Source organism: Lingula anatina, chromosome 2 (assembly GCF_051362555.1).
Source record: "Lingula anatina isolate TDL-2025a chromosome 2, LinAna3.0, whole genome shotgun sequence".
In the NCBI taxonomy this organism is placed as follows: domain Eukaryota; kingdom Metazoa; phylum Brachiopoda; class Lingulata; order Lingulida; family Lingulidae; genus Lingula; species Lingula anatina.
The window spans coordinates 17,848,084-17,875,986 of record NC_141768.1 but is presented as its reverse complement, the minus strand read 5'-3'; the positions used below and the strand labels follow the sequence as shown (position 1 = coordinate 17,875,986).

Genomic DNA, 27,903 nt, shown 5'->3' with positions numbered 1-27,903 from the left:
ATCACTTGTAAGCTAAAACTGATCTAAACTCCCTAGTTAGTGAATTTTGCCAGCTGTGAATGTGCAGTCACACAGAATATGTTCCAAAGTTTGTATGTTCTCGTGAATGCATGTACAATTTTCGTATGTGACCCTTGACCAGCGATCTTTTCCCCATCATATGGTCATGAGCTGACATGGCAGAATATGGTTGCTACCATTCATTCATGCTCTTTAAAGTCAGTGTATATGTGTGTGTGTGTCACTTATGCATATGCTGAAGGTAGGTTAGATTCGGTATATAATTCAGATTTCTCTTTATACCTTGGCTTTCTTTATCCCAAATATACCCATGAAATATAGCACAGGTGCTGAACTTACTTATGGCCCAATTTGGAAAGCCTTTCAATGCACACTAAAACCATTCCATTGAATTGGGCATATAATGGTAATAGCTCAATCATTTCAACCAGGAAAATTTTACAGATACTGCATTTTTTAAAAGTATAAATCTTAAAATTAGAATATTCCTGCTGAGTGGTAGCAACACAATTGAAAAGCAGACTATCTAATATCTCTATTCTATACAGTAAATGCTACTTAGAAATGTCTTTTGAATAATTATGTATCTGAAAAATTGATAATTGTTCCTGGCTTAAATGATCGAGCCATTACCTTATTAGTAAGCTCAGCATCTGTGCTATATTTCCTATTCTATTAATTATAAGAACAATCTAATCTCAAGAAAATAAAAAGCATTTCCTACGGTGATACACAAGATGTTATTTATTATCAGTTAAAGGTAAAATTGTAAATATTAAATAATTTAATCAACAACAAACTGAGGAGATAATTTGCAAAATGCATTAATTTGCAGTTGAACTGTACATAAAGCAAACTTGGAAAGCAAGAAATAAATAGCAATCTAACTATCCTGAGAGTGATAATTTTCAGAGCCACACATTTAATGGAAACATGTCTAAACAAATTTTTTAACAATACAACAAAAATTTAAACCTAACAAAAATTTGTCTTACAAGCAATGGCTGCCAAAACATTTAAATAAAGTTCCTTATAAAAGGCCACATCGGTAATTTGTCATAGAGATATTAAAAGAGTATAACATGTCTGACAGAAGTATAAAAATACTGGAAACATCTTGACTGTTAAAAAGGATTATACTTCAAAATCAAGGTTATCAAAAAGTTAACGAGGTCATTACAAAAGAACCAGTATAGAAAACACAGTTTTAGAAAAATGTTCAATTTTTACAAGAATAATAGAGGTATTTCACAAAGGATGTAGGTATTGCCAAAATACACTTAAGATATAAAAAAATTAGGTCGAAAAGAGATCCATAAATATACTTCAAACAAATTCTCACAATCATTTCTTAAAATCATCACTGATAGATAAACACATTAACACTTTCTCAAACAAGAAATTGAAACATTAATATCTTTTTTCAAACAAAAGTAAGAATGTTATAAAATATTAATCATAAATCACTACTTGCATAATGGTAGGATTTGCATTATATATGCTTTCAATACTTTCAGATTAGGAGGATAAATGTTACCAATACAACCACAATAAAAATACCACAGTCACCTTTTATCAATTGAAAGTAAGAAACAACAATGCTGTAATACATTTCATTAGTCCTTGATTGTGTGAAAAAAAGAGATAATTTGAGCCCCATCTTTGCATCACTTGTTGTCTAAATAATTGTCCACTACTACAAACCCACCAGCTTTTCACTGATTTCCCACAGTTTCTTTGCATCATCTTCATTCTGGGCACGTCTTGAAGGCTCCAATTCAGCACAATCCCTGAAATGATAAAAACATCCCTATTCTTTACAGTTAGTTTCAATACTCACGGTGTCTTTTCACAATATATAATCAGTTTATTTTCAGCAAACTAAACTAAAAATTCAGTCAAATCCAAATGGCTGAAAGAAATGAGAAAACGCAATAATTTTTTCGTTGTCAATCATTTAAATAACTTTTTGTTTATAAGACTTTTGCCTAAGATTATGTAAATCATGAGAATCCATTGTATCCAAATATACTGCTCTGGTCTGGTGATAAAATACAATATACATGTACGCATACTGTAAATATAAATTTCAAACAGTAAGTATTGCAGTAAGTAATAATTATATAATGCATCATTTTGAATGAACTTATCATCTTTTGAAGAACAATACACCTTCAACCCAACAAATCTTTAAACCTTCAACAAGCACACAAATCAGATGTTAGAAAAAGAATTCATGTAAGTGAATACCATTCCTCCTGCAAATTTTACACTTGAGTTGACAGACAGATGAGAAATGTGTATACATTCAGATTATTTCAAGATTATGACTTACGAATAATACTTTCCACTAATGCCATCTAACTCTTCTGCTACAGAGCAGTAAATAGATGTCTGAGCCCCTTGCTTAGGGGTTTTCAACAAAAGCCAAATAACTGGGAAGAGAAGATATTCAAAAATTGGATGGCTTAAGAAAAGGTGTCTGCCAAGCTCTGTTTTCACCGCACCAGGATGTACAGCATATGTACTAACTCCACATCCTAAAATGCAAGAAAAAGATAAGCTTAAAGATACATATGAAGTGAGAGTAAATACCCTGTAACATATATAAATCAGTTGTACCAGACTGTGCCAATATCATTTTTTCAGGATACAGTGTAACAAAGCTCTGTGGTATTTCTTTAAATTACACTATTTCAAGCACTATGGTGGCATATGGTTGGGTTTAGTGGCAACCAATTGGACAAAACTTGCTCAATGTGGAATATTCACAAACATAACTTAATATGAATGAAACTCAAACAATTGATGATTGATTCATCATTGGCAGCACATAAAGGAAATATATGAAGAAAATATGCATCGATGGACAACAGTCTCTTTATATTCAAATACTGACATATTGAAAAAAAGGATTACTTTTCTAGGAAAAAGAAAGAAACTGTGCAATTTAAATAAGTAAAAAAATTTTATGTGATGACCTTCCAATCTTCTGGCTAGTTCACGTGTAAATAGAATATTGGCAAGTTTGCTTTGGCCATAGGCTTTAACTGAGCTATAGCCCTTCTCTCCCATCAAATCAGCAAAGTTCATTTCCCCCATTTCATGTGCTCTGGATGCAACATTAACAATACGACTTGGAGCACTTGCTTTTATTCGATCCAGCAACAAATTGGTCAACAAAAAGTGTCCTGGAAAACAGCAATCTTTAATAGGCCACTTAGAAAACAATGACTTAGCTAGAAAATAAAATCAAGTAAGCACATATACAGTAACACTGTTATGGAAGAGTATATTGGTAGTAAAATGGCAGGCTTGATGAAATAAAAATTTTAAAGGAAAGTTTTAATGCTAAGCACAAATAATTTATATTTTATAATGTATCTGTAACACAGGAAGTAAATTATTCATATGAATGGACTAAAGGGTATATACAGCACTACTACACTGCAGCACACTAACTAAAAACTCTTTATATTATATGGTGAACTATATGGAAAATTTGGCACGTATAAAATTAAACACAACAGTGCATCAAACTCACCTAAATGGTTGGTACCAAACTGCATTTCAAAGCCGTCCTCTGTTTTTGTGTATGGACACATCATAACCCCAGCATTGTTGATTAAAATATCTATCTTCTCTTCTTCTAAAAAATCATTAATATAATTTATCAGAAATTTCATGTATATCTACTAACAAGGATAAAAAAATAAAATTTTATTAGATTGTAATATTGCCTGCTCCACATGAGCTAAAACCTATGTATTCTCCGCAGTCTCCAGTAGTAATTCCTTACTCTTCAGAATTTCTCCTTTGTATTACAGAAAGATTCTTGATTTTAGTAAAATCATTAAAATTTAAATGTTCTAAAATCTCACAACAGTGTTTACAGTAATGGGCAAAATTGTCAATCCTTCAGGTACATGTACATACTTTTGAAATCATAAAAATTACTCAGTACTGCACAGAAAAGAACTGCTTTTACTGCATAGAAAAGAACTGTAGGGTAGCCTGCTTTTCAATTTCGTAGCTAGTACCACTCAATTAGAATGCTCTCATTTTAAGAAATTGTTACATTAACACATTACATACGGTATCAGTCTGTAAAATTCACAATATTCCCCACTGACAAGATGGAGTGATTATCGTAGTTTTTCTGCAATATATATGGTATCTTAGACTTGAGAAAAAATTCAGTTTAGCTGGTTTAGAAATGAAAATAAAGGTATAATGTCTCCCCCCCTTCCCCCGCCCCCAATAGATACAAACATGGTAATAAGTGATAAATTTCATAGACCTCACTTGTTCCTGGATTACATTTTTCCCATAATTTAAATTTTTATGTTCAGTACAAAATACAGTTTCTGAAAATTACCCAAGTGACCTTTCACAACTTTGCAATAATTTTTCTCTAATGAAACTTAGCAACTAAAAATGTCTGAATTTTTTGAAAATTCCCATATATATGTGTACATATACAGCAACTAAACTATTTCTTACTCTTCAAAATTTCATCAGCACACTTCCTTACTGACTTCAGGCTTGCCAGGTCCAAATGATGCAGCACCACACTGTTAGGGCTCTCTGAAACATTGCTTACTTCTTCAAGAGCTTGTTGTCCTTTTTTCATATCCCGGCATGCAAGAATTACCCTAGCTCCTGAAAAATTCAATCTTAATTGTAACTACTAGTCTATACCAATTGTAACAGGATGATGATAACTTATTACATCATAGCACTATTTGACTCATATCATAGATTTTCCCACCTGTTTTTTTTTCTTTGTCACGTGGGTCATGACAGCTGCCCGGGATGTATAAATTCACCAGTGCAGACCTAGTCAAGTGTCATTTCCTATCTAGATCTGTGGCACATGTGATAAGAGCTATATGTAATTTCAGGTCAAAATGAAGACTGAGATTCAAAACCAAAAGCATAATCTGTTTTTATAAGTACTTGGCTACGCATTTTAATTTAAAAACTTAACATTCATTTGTTTAAAATTGGGTTTTTTAAAAAACAATATTACAGTGAAAGGATGTTGAAATTTGAAATGCTAAGAAAAGACTATTTTTAAATGTTACATGTAAATACAATTTTTTAAAATATTTTTTTCTAACATCAGAATTAATTCACAGATTTAACAACTTCAAAAAAAAAAACACCAAAAACAAGTCTTTCAAGCTACTCAAACAGTTACAATCAATATATGAAATATCATTACTAGTATTTGCACTTGGTACATGCATTGTTAAAGGCATGTGCATTTTCTTTTTTCTTCAAAATCAAGCTAATTTTATGACTGATTATCATTATGAGGCACATTTCAAACATTTAAATTTCAAATTATGAATGCATGTGAAGTGGAGATTAATTGGCTTTAAAGGAAAAAAAGCACCAAAAACACCAATAATATCCACTTTGTCAAATACAGTGTATCATAATGGTATTATACCAATTACTTGTTCTGTGTGCCTCGGTTTGATAGAGACATTTCTATTCATAAGCTGTACAGAAACTCCATCTTTATTTCCTTTCATACAATACCTCTTTTGGCTAAGTCTATGGCAGTCTCCTTTCCAATCCCTGTGTTTGCTCCTGTGATCACCACTGTTTTCCCATCAAGCCTTGCTGTGCTTCGGCAAATGCCTCCACCTGTATAACATCTGTAATGGTTAATATCACCTGCTATTTATAACATTTCCAATGCAATTAACCCATTACAGTGACGTCATATTTGCTCCGTAACACTCGTCCAGCGGCCATTCTGGAGGGAAAGAACGACGGAAAATAGTAGCTTAAATATAGGTGAACCAAATAAAATGAAATAATCTTCATATCGTGATCAAGTACACCAAAAGGAAAAAAGTATATACATGTGAAAACCTCAGCTGATCAGCGTGATCGACCCATATAAACTCAAGACAGTCCAAAGACGTGAAATCCTGACCTACCCCTGTATCCCAACATCGTGGAATGTTGTCAGGAGCTAGTTCAGTTATCTTGTACTTCATTTTTCTTGTTCATTGGGTAATAACAGTTATAGTTTTAGCGAGTTTGCTGTGTAATCATAAGTTCATCCTTTCATAGAAGCAACTTTTTACATAAAGGATAGATATAAGGAGAAATTTGAGCTGACTATCGGGATCAACCCTTAATTACGGACTCAAAGAAGACAGTATGCAGGGTTGTGACAAGAAATATTGCTGTCAGATATGATTTAACTGTACATCATGAAGCTGTCAGAAATTATTTCAGCATTCTTGTGCCTCATTTTGGTTCATTAGGAAGTATTTGTAACATGACTGTTGTTTGAGAGTTCAATATTTTACCATGAATTCAACCATTCACAGTAGCAACATTGTTAGCATTTTATTATTAGTCCAGACCTTCACAGAAGCAATGTATTTTTCAAACTTATGACATTCAATGTAACATAACAACAAGTCAGTTCATGAATTGATCTTTATTTGATTGGAAATATAGGAAAATGCACATTTTGTATGGATAAAAGTAAACATAAAATGCAAAACATTGTTGCACAATTCAATGACAAATTATCAGGGTCCCTTTCCTTTTGGTTGATAACACTGACATGAAAAATATTTCCATACTTTTAATGATGCAATGCAACATGTACATGAGCATATAAGTGGAATCAAGCCAACATAATTTGAGGAACCTGTTTAGTATATTTTTAATCTATGTCTAGAGAAATGCTTGATTGAAGACTCACAATTGATATGTGCTGTGTGGGTATGTACATATAAGGCCTTAGATGGTGTTACTAAGCAGTTTGTAATTTTATTTAGGAGAATTCCACAACTGGTGGTCACAATTTAAAAATGCACAACCTCAGGTACAACAGCCATCTGTTTCTGCATATCAGACCATCTGTGGGAGGTGCACCATACAAAATTTTATATTTCTTGCAAACTTTTCCATTTAGCCTTTAAAAATATGAGAAAGAAAAAGTGTTTTCATTTCTTCTTGTGCTTCTGCTCACAATTCTAAATAAATAGAAAACCTGTCCTTGTTGTATGCAAGCTATCAGGATAACAACTTTAAAACAACAAATGAACAATTAAATAAATAAACAAATCCAATTAAATAACTCCTGTCATGCACTGAATTTCACTCTCCTGATGTTCAGATCCTGTCTCCTCAGCTGGTCACAAAGATATAAGAATATTTTTCGCTGCTTCTACCTTGTGTGCCATCTAGCTGCCTTTTGTACCTGTCACCTTTTTTTTTTTTTTTTTTTTTGATAACCAAGATTTATTTGCACCCAATCATTCAGTGTGGCTTGGTGGGAAAATGTCAGATCAATTTCCTAAATGTAAATTAACAAAAAAGGTAACAATAGTTATTTTTATTCATATTGTAACTTGCATCATAATACAGTAGGAAAACACAGAATTCAACATTTTTCAAATTCATTTCATTAAGTTCATTCAATTAAATGGTACCTGAGCTAGAATATATACTTACAAAACAGATTTACTCTTAACACTACACTAAATCTAAAATCAAGCCACTTACTTCCAAATACACATGACACAGGTAATTGATTTAATTGGCCCAGCTGAGCTGTGTACATTGTAATGTAGCCTTGACACTAATTGACAATAATGCTAACCAGGTATTACAGAGGTAGATGACAGCAGATAAAATCCAAAGAGCACCATAACTGATAACAAATTACACCCAAGGCAATAAGTGAGTCTTCATAATGAAAGTCGAAACCCTGCCTGGGTATTTCCACACGTTTTTACAACACACTCTCCACCAAGACTTTTTGGGCACTACTGATATGCAGTGTACGTGCGCTCATATCTTATACACCTCGGTCATTGGTTTTCTACTTTTTTCTTTTATGGTAAAGGCTGCACAGCTGGGTCTTCATTCTTTGCTGTAAAATAAATTAGTTTTATCCTTTACTTGTCCGATTAGTCTTGATTCAAAGCCACTCCTCAGTCTCTCCTCCGTTTACAGTTTTCGTCACTACACCTTAATTGGATTGTTACCACTGCAGGCAGTCTGTGAACGCTTGTAAAGTTATTTATCTTCTCTCTGTCATATACCCTGCAGTAATTCATCATTTTACTCGGTTTAATATCAAAGAAAACACAGAAATTAAATGCTAAATTGTACATGTAGACATGATCATGCGCAGCAGACGATTCCGGTCTCCCTCCAGTATGGCTGCCGTTTGTTTTGATGACGAGGGCTACAATGGGTTAATAATTCATAAAAACCATGTAGCTATTCATTTCAGCATGAATGATGATGGCATCTAAAAATATTTACTTAGTAAATTTTGAATACCATGCAGCATGTACATATTAATACCAGTACATCAAGACATGATAATGTATTTATACACAATATTTTAAGCTTTACAAAAAATAAATCGTACATACTGCTTAATTCCAGTGACATTTTAGACATACCCACATACGAAAACCTCATGAAACAGCTAGGTCTTCCAAGCTCCAGATGACTGAGGGGCTAATTTGTAATTCGCGCGGTAAAATTAAATGCTAGGTCACAGTCTTGCAACGTGCAATATGACCAAGATTTTAATCAGATATTAAAATATCTGAACATCAAGAATCTGGCACAGACAGGCTCAGAAGTAATACAGCTACAGGTAGGTTTAACTTTAAGTTTAAGAAATATAAACCCCGTATTCCATTGCCTTTGGTTCTTTAACACTAATGTAAGACTAATGAAAAGTCACTTACTTTATTAAAAGCACTGCGGCAGCCCCTCCGCCTGCAATGCAAATAGGTATCAATGGCACGACCATTTCTTGCCTGCCAGATATTGCAGGAAACCAGGGTTATTCGGTGCAACTTGACGTTGCCACTGCAATAACTTGCAGGAAGGTCAGTTATGGGATTTGGGAGGTCAATCGTGTTTTCCTTTGTCACGTGACGTTAACAACAGTGTCCGTCAAATCAACTTGAAAGTGATTGAATTAGCTATACTCGTAAAACGTCAATGCTTTTTTCTAACTTAAAGTTTTCACAAATTTTTTTTGCATCAAAAACTCATAATTTTTTTTTTATTCCTATATTTTTCGCAACGAGTTTGTCTTGTCATGATAACACTATACACATAGAGGTCGCTGTAATATGTGGGTGTTGAAATGGCGACAAATGCAGATAAGAAACTTGTACGATCGAAGAGTGGACTACGTATAGTAGCAACCTCTGAAGATGGTCGCAGTCCTTTTGAGCTGTATGAACCTCCATGGGTTCCAGACAAAGAGGTATGGACTTTTCATTAGTATATTACGATTTGTTTTTTCGATGTTATGTATCTTGAACTTTGAAGTTGTTGCTGCAGAAAATAAGCTACTACAAGTACAACTCTTGAACTTGCAAAAGACTAATGCCACTTATTACTTGCTTAAAAAACTTTTGCAAGTCTATTGGTCTGCTCATTCGCGAGTTGCATTGTGGTCATTGTTTTTGTCCGGCGATAGAGTCCATAATTTTAGACATTTTTTTTCCTTTTTTTTTGAAAATTTATAATTGACTCAATATATGAACTGGTTTTCATAAATAAGGATCATGTACATTGCTACATATGTAAGAAAAAATCCTGAATTTTATAATATTAATGTCTGCAATAGAGGTTTCATGAATGCCTCAAAGACTGATTAATTACCACTTAGGACTCTGTTTAGAAAAAGATAATATCTGGGGTTTATAATATTAATCATTACATCCCTAGCTTAGCGTGGAATTCATGGGTAGGCAGTCCATTATATATATATATATATATATAATGACAACCTCTTAAATATGGAGGGCTCACCAGAGAGATACAGAAGAAAGCAATCTGAATCTGAAACTACAACTACCAGTACTTGTACTAATACATTTTTTTTACACTAGCACCTACATTAAGTAGTGATAGAGACTCTGGTTGTAAAGTTTGGACATGGTATTTTTCAAAGCTCCAAATAATGTCTTTGTGTTTGTTGGATAAAGTTGAACATATACCTGCTTCTAATTCTTAAAAAGTGCATTGCTAAGCTGTTGAGCATTTGTCGAGAGAAAAAAGTTTGTTGATGCCGATGGACTACAGTAAAAATTAGACAATAATAGTCATAATCCATACCTCTCACCATATAACATTTCGCCTTATGTCTCCCCATCACTTTTCAAATGTTTGTAAAACTCCAGGGTTTTGCCACACATACGTACATGTACTTGTAGCTATTGAAGACCCTGTAGACATTGCAGTTCATATTGCAAATAGAAAGTCTGTGCTTGATGCAGACATAGCATGAATATTAATGTGTTAACACTTAATTTATTATTTTTTTACATATTTAATATATGTGCCAATTAATGCAGAAAAGATGTTGACCAGATAATTGTGATATTGCATGAAATTTCAGGTAGTGTGGCAGTTTTGACTTGGGGGGGGGGGGGGGGGAGAGGTTACCTTACACCTCATGTCTTATAGTTATACTGCTGAAAAGCCATCCAAATTTGATGTTGATGTGTAAATCATCTGGTCATCTACCATTTATACTGCCATGAAACCATACACCAGTTGAAAAGTACCATAAACTGATTTTTGAATGTGAGAAGTACTAGTAGATCAGATATAATGACATTGTATTGTTTCCATATCCCAAACAATCTTTCAGATTATGTTTGAGATCATGCAGGCCAAGATGAAATATAGATGTGCCTAATATTATTTTGGTGTGTATTTGGTAAAGAGTTGCCATATAAATTCTATCTCTTTCCAGTTTCTCTGTTTCATTATTTTACATTTACTAGGCATGGAATGGGGGGGGGGGGGGGGGGCAAAGTAATGCAAAGTCACTTTTTACAAATAACTATTTATTTGTTAAGTTGTCAGTGAATTCAACAATCAGGACACTTTTTAAAATAAAACATTTCATGTTTCTTTAATACATGTATGTAGTGACATATGCTTTGCAAAATGAATGCTGTTTTGTGAAAATGCTAAAAAGGATTATCCACAGAATACTTGTTTGATACTTACAGTTTTATTCTGAACAAGATTACTAGTATTGTATTTTATTTCACATTAAATTCAATGCAGATATGATGGGGTTTGTTTGATTTACTCAGAATATCATCATTTGTCTTTTATCTCCAAATTAACATTAAAAACACTTCTGTTAAAAGTCTTCTGCAGTGTCTGAGTATTAACAGTCTTTGAAGCAACCTAAAATACTGAACACATTTACACTCATTCAGTTATGCTGACTTCAGACGCCAAGCAACATAGACAGCCTTGAATTTATCAAATCCTGCTAGTACACCTGCCCCTGCCACACCTCTTAGGATGTTGGCTCCAGCGCCTTTCATGAAAGACATGGCCCCCTCATGCTTGAAGATCTGGATGGCACAGTCGATGGAACCACTGTAGTGCACCCCACCACCAGAGGTCATCATCATACGTCGCCTTATGGTATCAATGGGGTAAGATATTAATCCAGATGTGACTGTAACAGCATAACCCAGAAGAAAGGAAGTGGCAACTCCAGCATCGTGTCCGAGCAGGACTGGTTTCAGGCTATCGTAGAACCCAAAGTAGCAGCCTCTGTAGACTATGATTCCCACACAGGATACAACAAAGCCACGGTACAGACCCTTGATGCCATCCGCCTTCCAGGTTTTGGAGTAGACATCAAACATTCCTGTGAACTGGCGCTCCGAGCCTTTCTTGGCAGACTTCATGTCATTGGCTAGACGGGTTCGGCAGTAATCTAATGAGTAGACGAACATCAAGGACAGTGCACCAGCTACACCACCAGATGCTATGTTTTTACTAAATGTTACAGGATAAGGCTCATTTGGCGCAGATGCAAAAATTTTTTTGATTTTATCTCTGAAGGCAAAGTTGAGGGCCTGTGTTGGGAAATATCGAATGCAGTTGGGGATGTTGCCTCTCCAGAAGTATATCAAGCCTAGAATGATATAAAAAAGTCAAGTGTTATACAAGGTACTTGAATGTGTAATAATCCAAGCAAATAGTGATATAATATGTTTTGAAATCATTGCCCTTCTTCTTCCTTTGCCAAGTGTTTTCAACCAAAATGAATAGTGCAGTCTTATTTCAACATCTTTTCAGATATCATCTCTCTCTCTCTCTCTCTCTCTCTCTCTCTCTCTCTCTCTCTCATTCAATTTTATTAATATTGATGCTTCTTTTACTTTTTATACTGCAATGTAATATGCCCAAATGGGCCTTTCACCCAAACAAATGAGGAGAATAATTTACATCATTATGCCTGTGATATCTACCTTCATTCTTGTAAATCCAGGTGGTACAGTCTATAATTCCTTTAAATGGTCTCTCCAGTGTCCCCGCTTTCACCATTTCTGATTGGTTCTGCACAACCAGCTTGATACGCTCAATGGGGGCGGCTGCAGTCTTGGATATAACTGCGGCAGCGCCACTGAGGGCAAAAACTTCTACAAAGCCAAGTTTCTTGGCCTGTTGTTGTGGTTTGGATGCCATCTGATGATAGAAAAAAATGGATGAGAATGATATGATAACTCTATTGATGAATTAAGTTGGTTTTTTAGGAATTCTTGTAAAAATTTCTTCATAGACTTAAACCCTTTGGCAGTTGTACAATTTTATATGCTACCCCAGCCTGACCAGGAAAGAGAAATTATAACATTACTTAACTAGAAGAAAATGTACTATTTCAAGGGTAAAAATAAAGTACTTGTCGAGTTGTAGCAGAGAGAAGACCCACTAAGCAAAACTTTGAGTTGTAAATATCACGAGAGATATACATGAAGAATAAAGTATTGAGCTGGTTAAGAGTGAGTTTGAATGATAAACATGGACAGTATATTATTAAGTACTGGTAGGTCTATAAAAGATCTGGAAAAGGGATATTAGTAATAGATCAGCTGTACACTATTGATGGTGTAGTGTTTTTTTGTATTGTTTGCCATTAGAACAATTGGATATTATACATGGATGTCTCACAAAGAATTTTTTTTCCTTTTGAAACCCTTTTACCATTAAAATACTTCCTAGTTTTGTTTGTGGTTACGACTGTCCTAATTTTGTCTGGTTAGAACCAGGCATCTGCAGAACGCTTTGTCCTTGAAAGGACCTTAACTCAATTGATTCACTACTCAGGCATTTATTGAAGTATACGTTCTGAATAAAAAAAATATACTGGATTCATTTATTGATGAAGCAGATGCTAACCTTGAAATTTTCTATCATGCCCTTCAATAATATGCAAATACCTGGAGTCATGCATCAAAGTGGTGCAATGTGGAATCACCATAGGAAAGAGTAGACGGTATCTGCATAGTAATTTTAGGTCTAATTAAAAGTGAATTCCATGGAAATCCCCTTTAATTGAATCTATAAGCATTTATATATTGCAATGGGGGAAAAACTCACCTCAAAGTCTGTAAATTCTGGTAGCTGTGTAGGGGGTAAACTGAACCTGATCAGGTGTACCCTGACATTGAAGAGAATAACGTCATTCTGTGACCTTTGAATTATGATGATGAGAAGGTGTTCCTCAGCTGCTATATATAGTAATGTGGAGAAAAGATTGACATTTCTTTTTAATATGTAGTATGGATGGGATCGGGCTTGATGGATTTTTTAATGGTTATTATTTTTTAGTAGGGTAGAGATGATCATCACAATAGTTCACAATTATTAATATACAATTACCACATTAAAGGTTTTCCTGTTTTTTCCTGTCGACTGTGTTTGTGTTAAATATTTATAGATAATGTTTGTCTAAATGGCATGGAATTATTTTAAAAAAATCAGTAAATATCATTGCTCTTACATTGTCTTTTTACACAAAATGAAAAGGTGGGGAATGCATGTAACTTTTCACTTGCTTTACGCAATGTGAAAAAAGTGGTACCGAAATTTATAATGTATTTTTGACTTTAAATCTTGACTGATGTTTAATAAGTCCAAGATTAAGATTTAGAACCAGAGAAATGTCTTTTCCGTATTTTTCACATACCTTTACTTCTTTATATTTAATTTTTATTAATGTCTAAGACTTTTGTTTACTTTCTTCACAGTGCCACGAGTGTATGAAGTGTTCCACAAGATTTGATTTTATGAAAAGAAGGGTAGGTGTATCCTCATGGCTTGGTGTGCAATGTCTCACAATATGTGTTGCCAATATAATTTGTCTTTTTATTGTATTCTGAATTATGTCGGAAAAATTAAATTTTGTACAGGTCTTGAATTTCAGAAACTGAGCAATATGTGATAAGTGTGTTAAATTTGGTTAAAGTCTGTGTTATAAAAATAAGTATTTCCAACAGCAGCTAAAAATATTATTAACTGGTCCAATATTAAAATGTCTAACAAGACACCTTCACCAGGAAATTAGGCTATAAGTGTTATAAACCTCAACCAAAGAGTGCAGTTAGTCAGCACCCTCCACTCCCATCTTTGGTACTTCTGTAGGAGAGGCACAACACTGATTTTCAGCTGTTCTGGAGGAATTTTACATGTATTGAAAAAAATTAAAAGAGTTGGATTCATTAATTTGTGTATTACTTATTTTTAGCATCACTGTCGGAGGTGTGGCAAATGCTTCTGTGACAAATGTTGTACCATCAAGATTGCTCTGCCACGCATGTGTTTTGTTGACCCAGTACGTGTTTGTGACACATGTGCAGCAGTTACACGAAAGGAAAATGAGTTCTTTGACAAACATTTAAAAACTTTAACTAATGGTAAGTATTTTTTTATATTAATTTTCGCATCTGCTTGATATCAACCTTTTTTTTTCATGTATGTTATGGGTAGCCTGAATTTCAGAAGAAATGTGAACCAACTTTTCTTTTCAAATTCCCACTTGTGCCTGCTCACGGCAACTGATCTTCAGCAACGTATGCTTCAAGTTTACCGCACTCATCACAAATGTTGGAAGTCTGTTAACTACATTACATGCCTTTCTACAAAACCACCAAACCTGGTTGTGTGTTTGAGACTAGTGGGGTAAACTTTGATTAAACTTGCTGCTGACTGTAAAGAGTCCAAAATGCATGCACATAGGGAGATTTGAAAATGAAGGAGCAAACCTGAAGCAGGGGGTAGTAGTGTTATTTTGTAGATAGAAGTATTAATTATGGTCCTGGTCTGAAAGATTTACTTTATGTATGTTATATGTTGTACATAATTAGACTGTTTCTTTGTTATTTATTAATTTATGGATTGACAAAAACAGAAAAAGGAAAAAAATATGGTTACACCAATTCAGATTCCCAACCATTAGTAAGTTGATCATCTCAGATTGCTTCTCTCAGAAAGATAATCCTTTACTAGACATACATATGAAATCATTGGTCAGCATTAAAACCTTTGGCTTTAAATTTTTAGGTGCTGATTTTTTTCTCAGTGGATCAACAATTGAAGAAAATAATGAAGAATTATTTTTCTGCAAGATATCACAGGACCAGAGGTATTATCCTGGAAGATTCTTTTTCTTAAAAATGAAAATTAAAATAAGAAAGAAAGAAATGCAGTCATAACTAGCCAATAATAATTTTGTGATATGTATAAGATTTTTATACATTGAAAAATGTGTACATATCTTTTAAAAAATTAACACTTTCAGAATAAGAAACAGTTCTGCAAAAACAAATTTGAATTGGCTCGCAAACTATGTACAGCTGCTGCTGATATTATGTTTTGCTTGTGGAATGTTTTAGTATTGAAGCACAGTTGTAGATAAAGGTCAGGTGAATATAAGGGAGAGAGAGAAGGAGAGAGAGGGGCGGGATGAGGGGGGGTTGATAATTTTTTAATATTGTGGATTTTGATATTTTTTATTTCTATTCCTTTATTTTGTATTTATTTTGTATTTGTATTCACTTAAGATATTTTTAATTAATTATTGGTAATTATTCAGTCAGCATATTATCCCACTTGGTTCTGCTCAATATTAATATGGCAATATTAGTTATGCAATATCTGGATGATATGGATCTTTACCTTTGACTATCGTACCAACTTTGGATCGAACTAATTCCGAGGGGATTCTCACTTAATTGCAATTAAATTGGGTGCCTTGGTTGTCTGTCACACCTGCTAAAGCTGACAGGGGGTAATTAACTATCGTTTAGCAGCTTTGGTGGGTGTCCCAGACGTCTAAGCCGCTTGGGCTAAAAGCAATTTGGCGGGGGACCCCGTGGAGATGGACCGATCCTGTTAGATCGATCTAGGGATGGGAACCCAGTCTATGTTTCCTTACTCAGTAAACTATTTTTTTCCACAGGACACTGCAGTTTGAGGGAGAACACAGAAAACATGAGCCTGTAGAGCTGAGCAAGGTGGACTCTGTACAAATTTTAACTTCAAGTGCAGATGACCAAGGTTAATATATAATATATACACTGTAATCTGATTTTTATTTAGCTTTACTTGTATTATATAAATTATATTATATTAAATTAGATTATATTATATTTAAATCTGATGAGGGACATTCACACAGGTAAAATGGATGATGCTTTGTTGTCATCTGGTCATTGTAGTGACTAGTTGTTTTCCTGTGCAGGAGCAGGTCATCACAGCAACACAGTCTTTACTGAGGTGTCTTTCTGTTGGGTTGGTGACCGCTACATTTGACTGATGATGCAAAATGGGATTCTCAACCCTACTTTAATTATTTTTGCTATTTTTACTTTTAAGTTTTATTATCATTACCGTGTTTAGAATTTTTGGCAACAATAGAAAAAAAAACAAGTTTTTAAATGATGCTCAATTATATTCAGGAAACAAAGGGTTCGTTCACATGGAAAATCTATTTTCTAAAAATCTATGATCACAAGATAATGGCAATAGATTTTTAGAAAATAGATTTTTCATGTGAGCGAACCCAAAGAGTTTAAAAACTGGGGAGGTGGCATTTAAGTTCCATTCCCTATCCCTGGTTGGTCCTGTATTCTTAATTGAGTTTTCTTTGTTATTTTAATTTATTTAGTCTATTGGCATGCATAGTTTTGTCTGATATAAGCTTGTGTTACAGAATATTTGGTCTTCATCATAATGTTATGACTGAAAGTGCATATAGTCACAATATTTAATCTCAACCTATTTTGATTTAAAGCACTCACTTTGGAAGAAGGTAAATAACAGGAGAGCATGCAATGTTGAACTAGCTTATTTGTGATTGTTATATGTGAACCAGACTGTGTTTTTAGGCATGCTGCTCACACTTTCAAGTGTAGAAACTGCAGTCGCATTCAACTCTTCTCAGTGCAACTGTCTCAATAGGCTGTCCTATTTACTGTAGCTCACCAAAGACAGCAGCTATAATCCCTATGATCCCTTTTGTTTTTCCTGCCTTTTAACACATTCATCATTTGACAAGATGTGCCACGTAAGACCTTTTCATATCAAACAATGATACAGCTGTACGCTTTAAGAGGTCCTAGCATGCATCCCTATTACTCCATTTCGCCAAATATCTACAAGTTTCCTTCCTGTTTTTTCACTTAGTTAAATATTTGGCTGTGTTGGACACAGGCTTTGTTTAGGTGACTCTCTTACATGGTTGCCAGACTTTTACAAGCAATAAGTTGATAATCTCTCAAAGTGTACTGGAACAGCTGTATCATGAAATATACCAATTGATGCAAAAAAAAAAAAAAAAGGCCTAACTGCAGACAAAAAAGAAAATTTGACTCTTCCTTTTCAATTGAAAAAATAATATATCATCCCAAAACATAATTTTGGAATCATTAAAAATGTACATCTGTATTGCATTTGAGGTGCTTTAACTGTATTGAATTGATCTTTAAGTTGCTTTCCAATTTTGCTGTTACCACTCAATATGAATCACTTAATTTTAAGGATTTATGACCTAAAAATAAATATAGTATCTGTAAATTTAAAATTCACAATTTTCCCTTTGAAAAGGTTAAGTCAATTCATTATCATACTTTCTTGAGCTATGGTAGCTAATCAGACTTCCAAAGAGGTGGGCAGTATGGCAGAGGGCTGACCTATCAACAGTGTGAACACGTCTTAGAAATTCATTAGGTATGGCCCCTTTTACACTTTCCAGGTAAACCACAACTGGATGGTTTTATTTGCCAGAAGACTGTTTATGTAACCCAGTAGTTGTCCTAATAGCTTTACTCCCATCTTTTGAAAAATATTAGTTTGAGCAGCTTAAAAAGGAGGTGTCTCTCTTGGTGTCTCTCTTGTTGCTTGCAATTTATAGAGAGAGGTTTTTTTTTAAATAATGGAACTTTTCACCCCTAAGTTTACTCAACTTGAGAAAGGGCATAGAACCTACTTAAAATTTTGGTTCACAGTGGACTTATTCCTACCCAAATGGCAGCCCCCCCTTTCACACACACGCACACATGCACACGCACACACGCCTGAAGGTCATGCTGTTGAGATGTTATATACAGGATTGCTTATATTATTTAGACTGAATCACACAAGCTTATTTAGAGCTGGTGAGGAAAGCTGCTAGTTGGCCCCATTATACATTTCCCTTTGTCACCATTACACAATGGACAGGACTTCAGTTTTTTGTTTAAACATCATTGTGCAACAGAATCTTTAAATGTGATATTTTGTCATCTAACTTCAAATTGCTTCTGTTCTTGTTCTTGTCTCACTCACATTAAAACACAAAGTTGTACATATGTAGGTGTACACTTCATGAGGAAGGGAACTGTGAAGAGTAAAAATAGTAGAGTTGATTTAATAAAGAACAAAACCAGATTAAGCAAATGACTAATATATATGCATAATTGGCAAAACGGAAAATTGATAGTTAAATTGGTCTCTAAAATTCTTGGTAATTTGAAAATGAAAAATGTGTGTATATTTTCATTGATTTTTTTTTCTTGTCTCTTCAATTGCAGCAAGCCCCATTGCCATCGGGTTATCTATCAAATATAAAGACCGTCAGTCGGACCAACAGTTTCTTAGGATGTCAATTACCAATTTACCAAATAAGAAAGCATCACAGCTGTGGACAGCAGCTATGCAAAAGGTATCGCTTCCAGTAATGTTTTATTTAACAGAAGCTTAACATGTATCTCAGCTTTTATGTTTTACCTTATGATTTCTTTTAGAAGTTTAATTTATAAAAAGTCGTAGAGGAAGTTGGATTAGATAGCATATCAAAAATTAATCACATGCAAAATAAGTTAGCAAAAATGAATAGCAATTTAAGAGGTTACAAGATTTTTATGTTGATTTTGAATCATCAAGTTTCTTTCAATCTCAACATTTCAGGGAGCACGGATGCTGTATGAAAGTAAGTCATCAGAAACAACCTGAAACCAGCGGGACCAAGTTGGACTGGGTTGAGTGGGGATCTAAACCACATTACATGTCTTCTGAGGAGAATTTATCATTTGACCTATTTTTACAGCAACATGTCTAATTTGGGAGACTCTGATGGTCCGTTATTTCTAATTAACACTGTCTATTGCATGCTGGTGAATTCTTTTATATCTCCCTTTATATATTTATGGAGACTCAAATTGTAGAACGTCATGAAGCTGTCTGTTGGCTGTTTTCCTGTGGAAATAAATCAATATATATTTGAAAGTGTCAATTGATGAATCTCATTGGGTAATTGAATTTAATGCGCCATTTCCAAAAAGAGGGCTGATGTTTAGAATTTTATGTTGATCTTAGATTAAGAACATATGATTACATTGTAAACATATTTTGTTAAAAACAATTGAAACAAAAATATATTTTAAGGCATGTGGTAAAAGTGGCAATATTTAACAAAAGAATTTCAAGCTGTTAATTAAGTGCTTATTTGGATGTCCTCACAAAAGTGTTTTATTTAACTTTAAACATATTCTCCACAAAAAGCCTGGAGGTTGTTGAGGTTAATTTAACACTCATTTAATAAGAGCATTTACCAATAATTTGGAATTGTTTCACCAGTGCTTGATTCCTAATGATTCATTTTTTTACTTGTTTTATTAATTTTCTTTCATATAGACTTATTGTCTGTACTTAACAAAACCATATAATTGCATATAAATCTGTTCAGAAACATATATATATATATATATAGATATATCAAAATATGACTTAAAGAAATGAGTATTTTTAAAGGCTCATTCTTGGCCCATTCTAGGCTCATTCTTGCAGTAGGTAGTCCAGTGCATGCTTAGTTTACTTATGAATTTGTATTTGAAATACTCTCACATAATTTTAAACCAATGATATGAACATCACTAGGTTGATATAATCTTAGTAAAATAAGTATGTATTTTACTGTTACTAATTTTAGTTTTTTCACTCTTGCATAAAAGGGGGCCAATGTTGTCATCACTTCAAGATAAAAATTAGGAAAATTCTCAGCATTTTCAATAGAAAATTGTTTTAATTTTGATTTGATAAAATTAAAAGTAAAATAAGGATTTTTAGATCATGTTTGCAAAGATTGAAAAGACTCCTCCATCATTTTATACTGGCATTTAATTTCATCCTTTTGTGATGCAGATTTTTATGGAAGTTCCACTGGGAGAGAAAAGGGGACTTGTAGAAGAGAGAATTGTGCTGAAGTTTATCAAGCAATAGATTTAAGGTGAATTTTAAAGCTTGAAGATGGGCAAATTCCCGAATCGTTTACATGTTTTAATTCAGTCGTCTAATATAAGACACAAAGATTGATTTGTGAGCATTTCAAATTCATTGTTAAAATCTATACTATGGTACATTGTTGACATTAGAATAAAAACTGATGGGAATATACATGCTTCAGGAAATCCCTTAAAAATATTATGGCCTGGTGTTAAGATACTGTTTTATATGAATTTTACGGTGCTTGGAGGAGTTAAAGTTTGATTATTGTAAGTGTTCATTTTGAAAATATAATTTTTTTATGAAATAAAAACATGAAGTAAATAATACATTACTTCAAACGTGGTTCTTTTTGCTTTGAGTCATAACTTAATTAGTTTTAACAGAGGCGTTGATTCTCATTATCATCACCCCTTTTTTATCTTCCCAAATTCTCAATTCTTTGCCATGTTATATCACACGTTACATCAACATTCAACAGAAAAGGATAACTGAAGCATCTTTTTTTTCGCGGAACAGCCTATAAACGCCACTCCTCAATCGCGTGGCCTCTCTGTGAAAGAATAGTTGTAGCTGAAACGAGGACACGAACCCTTCCATTCAATTAATAGCACCAGATATAAAAAAGTAAGAAATAAAATCTGCACCCTCTGAAATATCTTAATGTACACATAACAAAAAGGTAACGGAACAAATCTCCACAGCCATCTGACTTCAATACTCCTAACGAAAAGAAATTATTTCTATTATAAGAAAGGTTAACAACCATTTCCGAAGCATCACAGTGACATTTATTTGTGTTCTTTTTGATGCAGTTTTTTTTAAGCAGAAGATAAGCTATTTTTACGTATCAAACGCACCAGACTGTAAGCGAGGTATTTCATATGCGACAGCAACTATACCATTAGCCTCCGTGTCTCAACATTTTTATACCTCAGGTCTGAAGAAATTGGACCGACATTGAGACAAATATTTACTTGAGGATAAGAGGATAGATCTTTTCATTCCCGCCAATAGATCTCTTGCTCCATAGTAGACCGATCTAGTCAGAATAAAGAAACTAAAATTGTACAAAAACCAACAATCCACTATTGTTCCGTAGGTGCTGAAAATTGATCATTGCAGAGACTGAATTCGTCAACCGCACTTTTTCTATTATAGTTTGAACATTTGGAAACCTGACACTGAGACTTAAATTTCAACTGAAGCTGTAAATAGGCAATAAACAATTTATTTCTTCCTTATACATTATATAGGCACGTTGCCAATGTCGGCAGAAAGACGTTTGCTACCCATTTTCAACCTCGACCAGATAAAATTAGGTATCTGGGATCTAGATGAAAATCCACCGACCCGTATATTTCAAGTAGCAATATACTGAACCATTTATAACGAAGTGAGTTCAAAACTGCTACCCATCGCTAACACCAGTGGGTATAAGACTTCAGGGTAATCATCGAAGAGAAGTCGCATAATACAAAAAAAATTGAAAGGTAAATGAGGGTGTAACCACTATGTCGTTTTATGGTGAACACGATAAGCAAATACAACACATTGCTTTAAACACACACACACACACACGCAGCGAATATCGTTTACAATAAAATGCCATTATATAGATTTCAACACAATCTATGGCAAATGTATACCAAATATGTAGTTTTGAAAGATGAATTAAATTCCGTGTATTCAATGTTCGTAATTGACGACCTGGGGGTTTTAGGGCCTACTAATACTAATGACGTGATCTTGAATCCTTCATTTTGGATGATGGGTTCAAGATACCCTCTACCAGATATGATCGCCCAGAGACAATTACCAGGAAATATTTATACAGAGAAATAAAAGGAAACGTAGTTGTCATAGGAGCCTTTTTTATTCTCAAAGTCTCACTTAATTTTGTAATTTTTAATTCAGAACATTATGTTAGTAAAATTAATTTTAACAACTTATATGTTGATCTATTAATGATAAACATACAAATAAAGCCTCGCATAGTATTATTTCTTGCTTTAGGAAGGTCAGCTTTCTATAATATCACATGGTCTTATAAAGCAAATTAGGTACATTGATTCGAATTATCAAAAGGCACTTTGGATAAATATATAGAATATTTTATGCATGGCGTTTTTATGACTTAGCCACAAATAGCTATAATAATGACAAACCTTAGTTTATTTCGATATGAAAACATTTGCTTTACACTGATCATTAACATAATTTCGTAATCTGGGAGGCAAAGTGATTTGTAAAATAGCATCTGAAATAATATTAACAGATAAAAGAACTATTCTAATATCTTAAAGTTTTTATCCAAGCTTTGTCGCCGTCCATGTTCATCTTCCACGTCTGGAAGACTACTGTTTTCTTGTAATGGGGGCAAATGTCCTGCTCGTCTGCGCACATATCTTCCACCTTGAGAAGTGGTCAGTTTCTGCATTGGGCCAGTATCATTAGGCATTATATGTTCATCTGAAGTTTCTTTGACTCCACTCATCTTTTTCCGTGATTTCTTTGGCTTGAGTTCAATTGTATCTAAAGTATTTCTTCTTTGGAGAACGGGAGAATTGGAGGCAGTCGACAAAATCATTAGCGTCTTATCCCCTGGAAGAGCAGTGAGATCTTCAGTGCTTAAACTACTTAGATTGGATAACGATCCCCTTCTCGGAATTTCTAGGGTTTCAAGTCGTTCGCGTCGTAATAAACTGCTGGGAGACATAGATAAATCTTCTGCGGTAGAGAGATTTGTGTAAGAATGTCTCCTGGGAATATCAATTGCCCCCAATTTGTCCCTCCGCACATTTGATTTGGTGCTGAAATTCCTGTGTAACCAGGAGTCTTTATTGGGATCATTATTCTGATCGCTTTGCAATGAGGCATTGCTCGTCTCCTCCAAAGGAGATAATACTGTAATGCTTCTCCGCCTTTTTGTAGATTCCACAGAAGAGGTTAGTTTCTTATTTGAAAATAGCAAACCATTTTCCACTTTTATCGGTGTCCCCGTGCGTTCTTCGCTTAAATGACTTTCCTGTCCTGCCCCAGGGACATCTGCCACCGTGTCTCTGTCGGTGGAAATCAGCAGATGGGGAATGTCTAGACCTGGAGAACACCCTACCTCGTTTATTTCAGCGTTAGCACTATGCCCACCAAGGTCTACGGAGAAATTCAACACATCACCTTTTCCATTGTTTTTGCTCTCGCCTTGTCGACAGAGATCACCATCAAAATTCTCTTCTGTATTTTCTGTGAAGTCCTGTAAAACCACTTTGTTGTGGTTAATGTCTTTTTCAGCGTGTGCCGGCAACTCATTTGCATCCAAATTTAAGCGTAAATCCGTGCTTTTGCTCATTTTGATGCATACCTGACAAGAAGTAAGACGCAAAACCTGGCATTTCCTTTGTGTTTAATGGTCACAGCCACAGTAGGTACTTGTTTATTTCTCAGGCCCACGATGGCGCCTCTATTTTGACTAAATCATGAACTCAATCCAATTTTCATTTAGTGTGAATTTGTATAAGTAAATTTACTATTATAAATTTGAGACCGAATCGATGATTTACAACAATGGGTATCGCAGCGCAATCCAACTTGCTATTCAATACGAGCGATTATTCATAAAATCATTCCAAATGCTAATTTGAAAAGGTTTGGTTTGCGCATTAGAAACGTTGTTTGGTTAGTCAACAATGGTTCTGGTTGCTGTTCATTGAATTTCAATGATCAGGCTACATATATGTGCTCTTTGCCATACCAAACACTGCAAGGTTACGTCCAGATGCAGGTCATTACAAGTTAATTATAGTGAATACAATGAAAAAATCTCTGCGATCTACATGTCAAACTGCAACAGTAAACTATAAACATGGGAGGCACAAACAAAGCAAGCATAGGTCTACATGTACCATAAAGGTTATTTGGAATTTTTACACGATTACGAATTCATTCAATTTATTGTGTGCTAAATACAAAGTAAATAAAGTATTTTTTCAAAGTGTTGAGCTACCTAGAAGATGCTAATGCCATTTGACTTTGTTATGAGCAGGTTTGGTGCACAGGTTTGGTGCTTAGTTTTGACTCACGCCCCCCTTTCCCCCCCCCCCCAAAAAAAAAAAAAGTGTAGTAAAATGTTTTAAAGGGTTTCAGATGTTTTTTTAAAAAGGTGTATACATGAAGCAGACAAAAAGAAGAAATGAATGAAATATAAATTGCTGAACTGCAAAATATATATCAATCACGAAAAGATATCATCTCTCACAATAAAAAAGAATAAATGACAATAATGAAAAAACAAATACACTTTAGATAAATAAACAAATAGAATAATAATGATACATAAATCCAATCCAATTGTTTTCTTTTTCCGGAACACATTTTTCTTACAAATTTATAGAGCAAGTTTAAAGTAAGACTTATGACATTTTTATTTCCCTCAAAAACAATAGGGCCCTGACCTCAAGGTCACAGAAAGTCTTGACTTTTTTAGGGTTATTTAACATGTAAATGTTAAAGGCCAGGTAACATTTTATTAGTTTAATGACTAAACACAATTACAATCAAATGAGCTACTGGTATAATTGAAAAAATGAGAAAAAATTGTTAAAAGACGCGATATTAGTAAAGGTATAATAGCGGGCAAACATTTGTACCTGGATGCATACGATATAGCTACTCATAAATTTCTAATCCGTCATTAATTCGAAAAAGTCTATTTCTCCACAGTTTATGACTTTTACTTACGTATTAATTTTGTGCTATGTGACATCAACCCAGCTTATTATACTGGACCGCAAAGCTGGCAAATATACATAGGATATATGCCAAAACTGATGGAAGCAGTGACATTAAAGTTATACTTCAGATCCACACCTGGAATATGTCAATTTATGAAAAAAATCGTAATTTCAAACAAAAAATCCTATCATGCTGTTTTTTTTTTTAACTAAAGCAGCATTTTAATCCTACTGTAGTAGTAGGCTATGCAAGTTTACACAAGTTTGAGAATAAGTGATACCGTTTTACTTTAATTGTTTGGGAAAAGGAATCCAGGAAAGCACATAGGGACGACAGACACTGTGTCCATGATAGAAATGGAAAGGCAGGGGGCGTAGAGGGATTTAGCATACAGCTCCTCTTATCATTGGTATAGACCTATACGCCTGCACAATGAGATTAACGTTTCAAAATACCAACATTTACCGGACTTACGAAATGCTCAATCAAAACCTGCGATGACCCATCACTTGATCGTTATACACCGGAATCCATCAGATAAATCATAATTGATGAATGAAGTACACTCATTGTGTCAGAGGAGATCTAGATAGGTCGGTATACAACGCCCTGGCAGCTGATACGAAATAGCGTTCCACTACTTTACCTGCTTATAAATCCACGTACCGATAAATACGCCATCTCCAAAAATTGCAAGTACCTATAGACCCACAAAGGGGTAAATTCACGTGCCTTTCGATCCATTAAAAACGCATTAACCGAACCGTTTTATTTATTTATTAATTTATTTACAATTAGAACACTATCAATAGGGAAAAGTTCAACTAATAGTCCGGTGGCTTAAGGAAAAAATCGTGACACGGCGGATAAAAGCACCAAATTTTGCATTTGGGTACCTTTTGACATTCTAAATCAAATTAGAGCCGTAGCCCACGGAAAAAATTTACCGTTTGGCCAAAAAATCCAAAATGGCCGCCAATTTATTGAATTCTTTAGAAATATGTACATACCTATGTTGATTTTTATCAAATAAATTATTTTCTCAGAGTTTTCCACACCCTTATTACCCATTTTATTCATATATGTCAGATAGCAAACAAGTTCCCTTGGACTTTTTGAAAAAATCCAAGATGGCTGTCATTTGCCATAGAAACAGCCATAGGAATACTAGTGCACAACTATTTCCAGCTAGAACGATACGTTGTCCACTATCAAATTAAGTCTGTTTCTCAGATCTTTGTTACCCACATAATATGTTTGTGGTGAGTAACTACGAAGTGTTCTTGGGCATTTTGGAAAATCCAAGATGGCTGCCATGTGCCACAGGAATTCTAGTATACGGGGGATTCAACTAATGGCAACTGGAAAGATTAGTTTTTCACTATCAAATTAAGCTGGTTTCTGAGTGTTTTCCACATCCTCTCTACCCACACAATATGTATGTGGTGAGTAACTAACAGTATTCTTGGCCATTTTGAGAAAATCCAAGATGGCCGTCATACGTAATAGGAATACTTCTGGTATTACAAAGGGTTGGAACTAATGCCAGCTAATTCACTATCAAATTCAGTTTATTTTTTAGTGTTTTACACATTATTATTACACTGTGATACATATCTAGCAGGTAATAAATGTGTATATTTGATCATTTTGAGAAAACCCAAGATGGCCGTCACTGGCCATAGGAATACTACTGGAATTACAACTGCACATCCATGGCTTTTCATCTACTACCAGGGTGAATTTGTGTTTGCTTATCAAGTTTTGCCCATCGCATCCTTATTAGTCCTATGATATATATCTGGTGGGTAAATAGTGTGCATCCTTGGATATTCTGAGAAAAAGATACCTACAATTTAACATAGGAATACTAATAGGTAGGTTTCAATTGCTGCTAGAGAGGCATATGGTTCATTATACTGTACAATTACATTTCCATGGGTTTGTTTTAAAAATAATTTATGTTTTTCATTCCATTTATTATTACCCCTATGATGTATACCTGGTCTGTAGCATGTGTGTATCTTTGGGTATTCTGAAAAAATTCAAGATGTCTGCCTTTTGTCATTAGAATATTCGAACACATAATCAAATAATGCTAGAGATACACTGAGTACGATTTAAATGTAGTTAACTTTGGGTCGTTTTTAAAATGTTTTTCATATCCTATTTATCCTTATGAAAGACTCTGTGTGTTTTGAAAGTGTATGTATCCTTGAGTATTATTCGGAGAAAACCCAAGATAGCTGCCAGTTGTCATAGGAATATATCATTCAAATACACATAGGTGTCAATTAATAGAACAGTTCAGACATTGATTCCAACATGAAATAAAGCCATTTGATGTTTAAACACGTTGACATCCTTATTAACCTTACTCTTTATAAATCTGGTGTGTAGCAAGTGTACATCTTGCGTATTTGAGAAAATTCAAGATTGCTGCAATTCACAATAGGAATAGTACAGTCATGCAACTACTGCCAGAGAAACATTGGGTTCAATATAAAATGAATTTTGTTTCTCGGTATTTCCCACATTCTTTTTGGACTTTTA

At 34.2% G+C, this 27,903-nt stretch overlaps 3 protein-coding genes and 1 long non-coding RNA gene across 5 annotated transcripts; 1 reads left to right on the top strand and 3 right to left on the bottom strand.

Annotated features, from left to right (window-relative positions):
* Window positions 1–737: 737 nt before the first annotated feature.
* Window positions 738–8,962, bottom strand: LOC106175350 (retinol dehydrogenase 13). Its single transcript, XM_013557290.2, has 7 exons — window positions 8,772–8,962; window positions 5,572–5,690; window positions 4,525–4,683; window positions 3,566–3,670; window positions 3,003–3,212; window positions 2,357–2,561; window positions 738–1,811 (listed from the first exon to the last, which is right to left on the bottom strand). The coding sequence occupies exons 1-7, from the start codon at window positions 8,834–8,836 to the stop codon at window positions 1,718–1,720; spliced, it is 957 nt and encodes a 318-aa protein (XP_013412744.1). The 5' UTR covers window positions 8,837–8,962; the 3' UTR covers window positions 738–1,717.
* On the bottom strand, window positions 6,472–8,341 carry LOC147763443 (uncharacterized). The gene is made up of 2 exons (XR_015332702.1): window positions 7,567–8,341; window positions 6,472–7,357 (listed from the first exon to the last, which is right to left on the bottom strand). It is a non-coding gene; the product is annotated as an uncharacterized LOC147763443 (long non-coding RNA).
* Window positions 8,963–9,118: 156 nt separating the features above from the next.
* Window positions 9,119–20,964, top strand: LOC106153234 (zinc finger FYVE domain-containing protein 21). 2 transcript variants are annotated; one of them, XM_087003367.1, is made up of 7 exons: window positions 9,120–9,301; window positions 14,109–14,159; window positions 14,606–14,774; window positions 15,421–15,502; window positions 16,319–16,416; window positions 18,930–19,060; window positions 19,306–20,964. In XM_087003367.1, the coding sequence occupies exons 1-7, from the start codon at window positions 9,179–9,181 to the stop codon at window positions 19,348–19,350; spliced, it is 699 nt and encodes a 232-aa protein (XP_086859493.1). In that variant the 5' UTR covers window positions 9,120–9,178; the 3' UTR covers window positions 19,351–20,964. The 2 variants fall into 2 exon arrangements, with proteins under 2 accessions (XP_086859494.1, XP_086859493.1); XM_087003368.1 differs by lacking the exons at window positions 18,930–19,060; window positions 19,306–20,964 and adding an exon at window positions 17,153–17,193 and having other exon boundaries at window positions 9,119–9,301.
* Window positions 10,879–13,604, bottom strand: LOC106175352 (uncharacterized). Its single transcript, XM_013557291.2, has 3 exons — window positions 13,459–13,604; window positions 12,330–12,546; window positions 10,879–11,992 (listed from the first exon to the last, which is right to left on the bottom strand). The coding sequence occupies exons 2-3, from the start codon at window positions 12,544–12,546 to the stop codon at window positions 11,280–11,282; spliced, it is 930 nt and encodes a 309-aa protein (XP_013412745.1). The 5' UTR covers window positions 13,459–13,604; the 3' UTR covers window positions 10,879–11,279.
* Window positions 20,965–27,903: the final 6,939 nt, after the last annotated feature.

Excerpts from the sequence above, each read along its gene's own strand:
- LOC106175352 (XM_013557291.2), bottom strand. The coding sequence starts at position 12,546 with ATGGCATCCAAACCACAACAACAGGCCAAGAAACTTGGCTTTGTAGAA. Across the intron at positions 11,993-12,329 it reads CTGGATTTACAAGAATGAAG|GCTTGATATACTTCTGGAGA; the intron begins GTAGATATCACA and ends ATATCATTCTAG.
- LOC106153234 (XM_087003367.1), top strand. The coding sequence starts at position 9,179 with ATGGCGACAAATGCAGATAAGAAACTTGTACGATCGAAGAGTGGACTA. Across the intron at positions 14,775-15,420 it reads TTTAAAAACTTTAACTAATG|GTGCTGATTTTTTTCTCAGT; the intron begins GTAAGTATTTTT and ends TTAAATTTTTAG. Across the intron at positions 15,503-16,318 it reads AAGATATCACAGGACCAGAG|GACACTGCAGTTTGAGGGAG; the intron begins GTATTATCCTGG and ends TTTTTTCCACAG.
- LOC106175350 (XM_013557290.2), bottom strand. The coding sequence starts at position 8,836 with ATGGTCGTGCCATTGATACCTATTTGCATTGCAGGCGGAGGGGCTGCC. Across the intron at positions 5,691-8,771 it reads GCCGCAGTGCTTTTAATAAA|ATGTTATACAGGTGGAGGCA; the intron begins GTAAGTGACTTT and ends TAACCATTACAG. Across the intron at positions 2,562-3,002 it reads ACTAGCCAGAAGATTGGAAG|GATGTGGAGTTAGTACATAT; the intron begins GTCATCACATAA and ends CTTGCATTTTAG.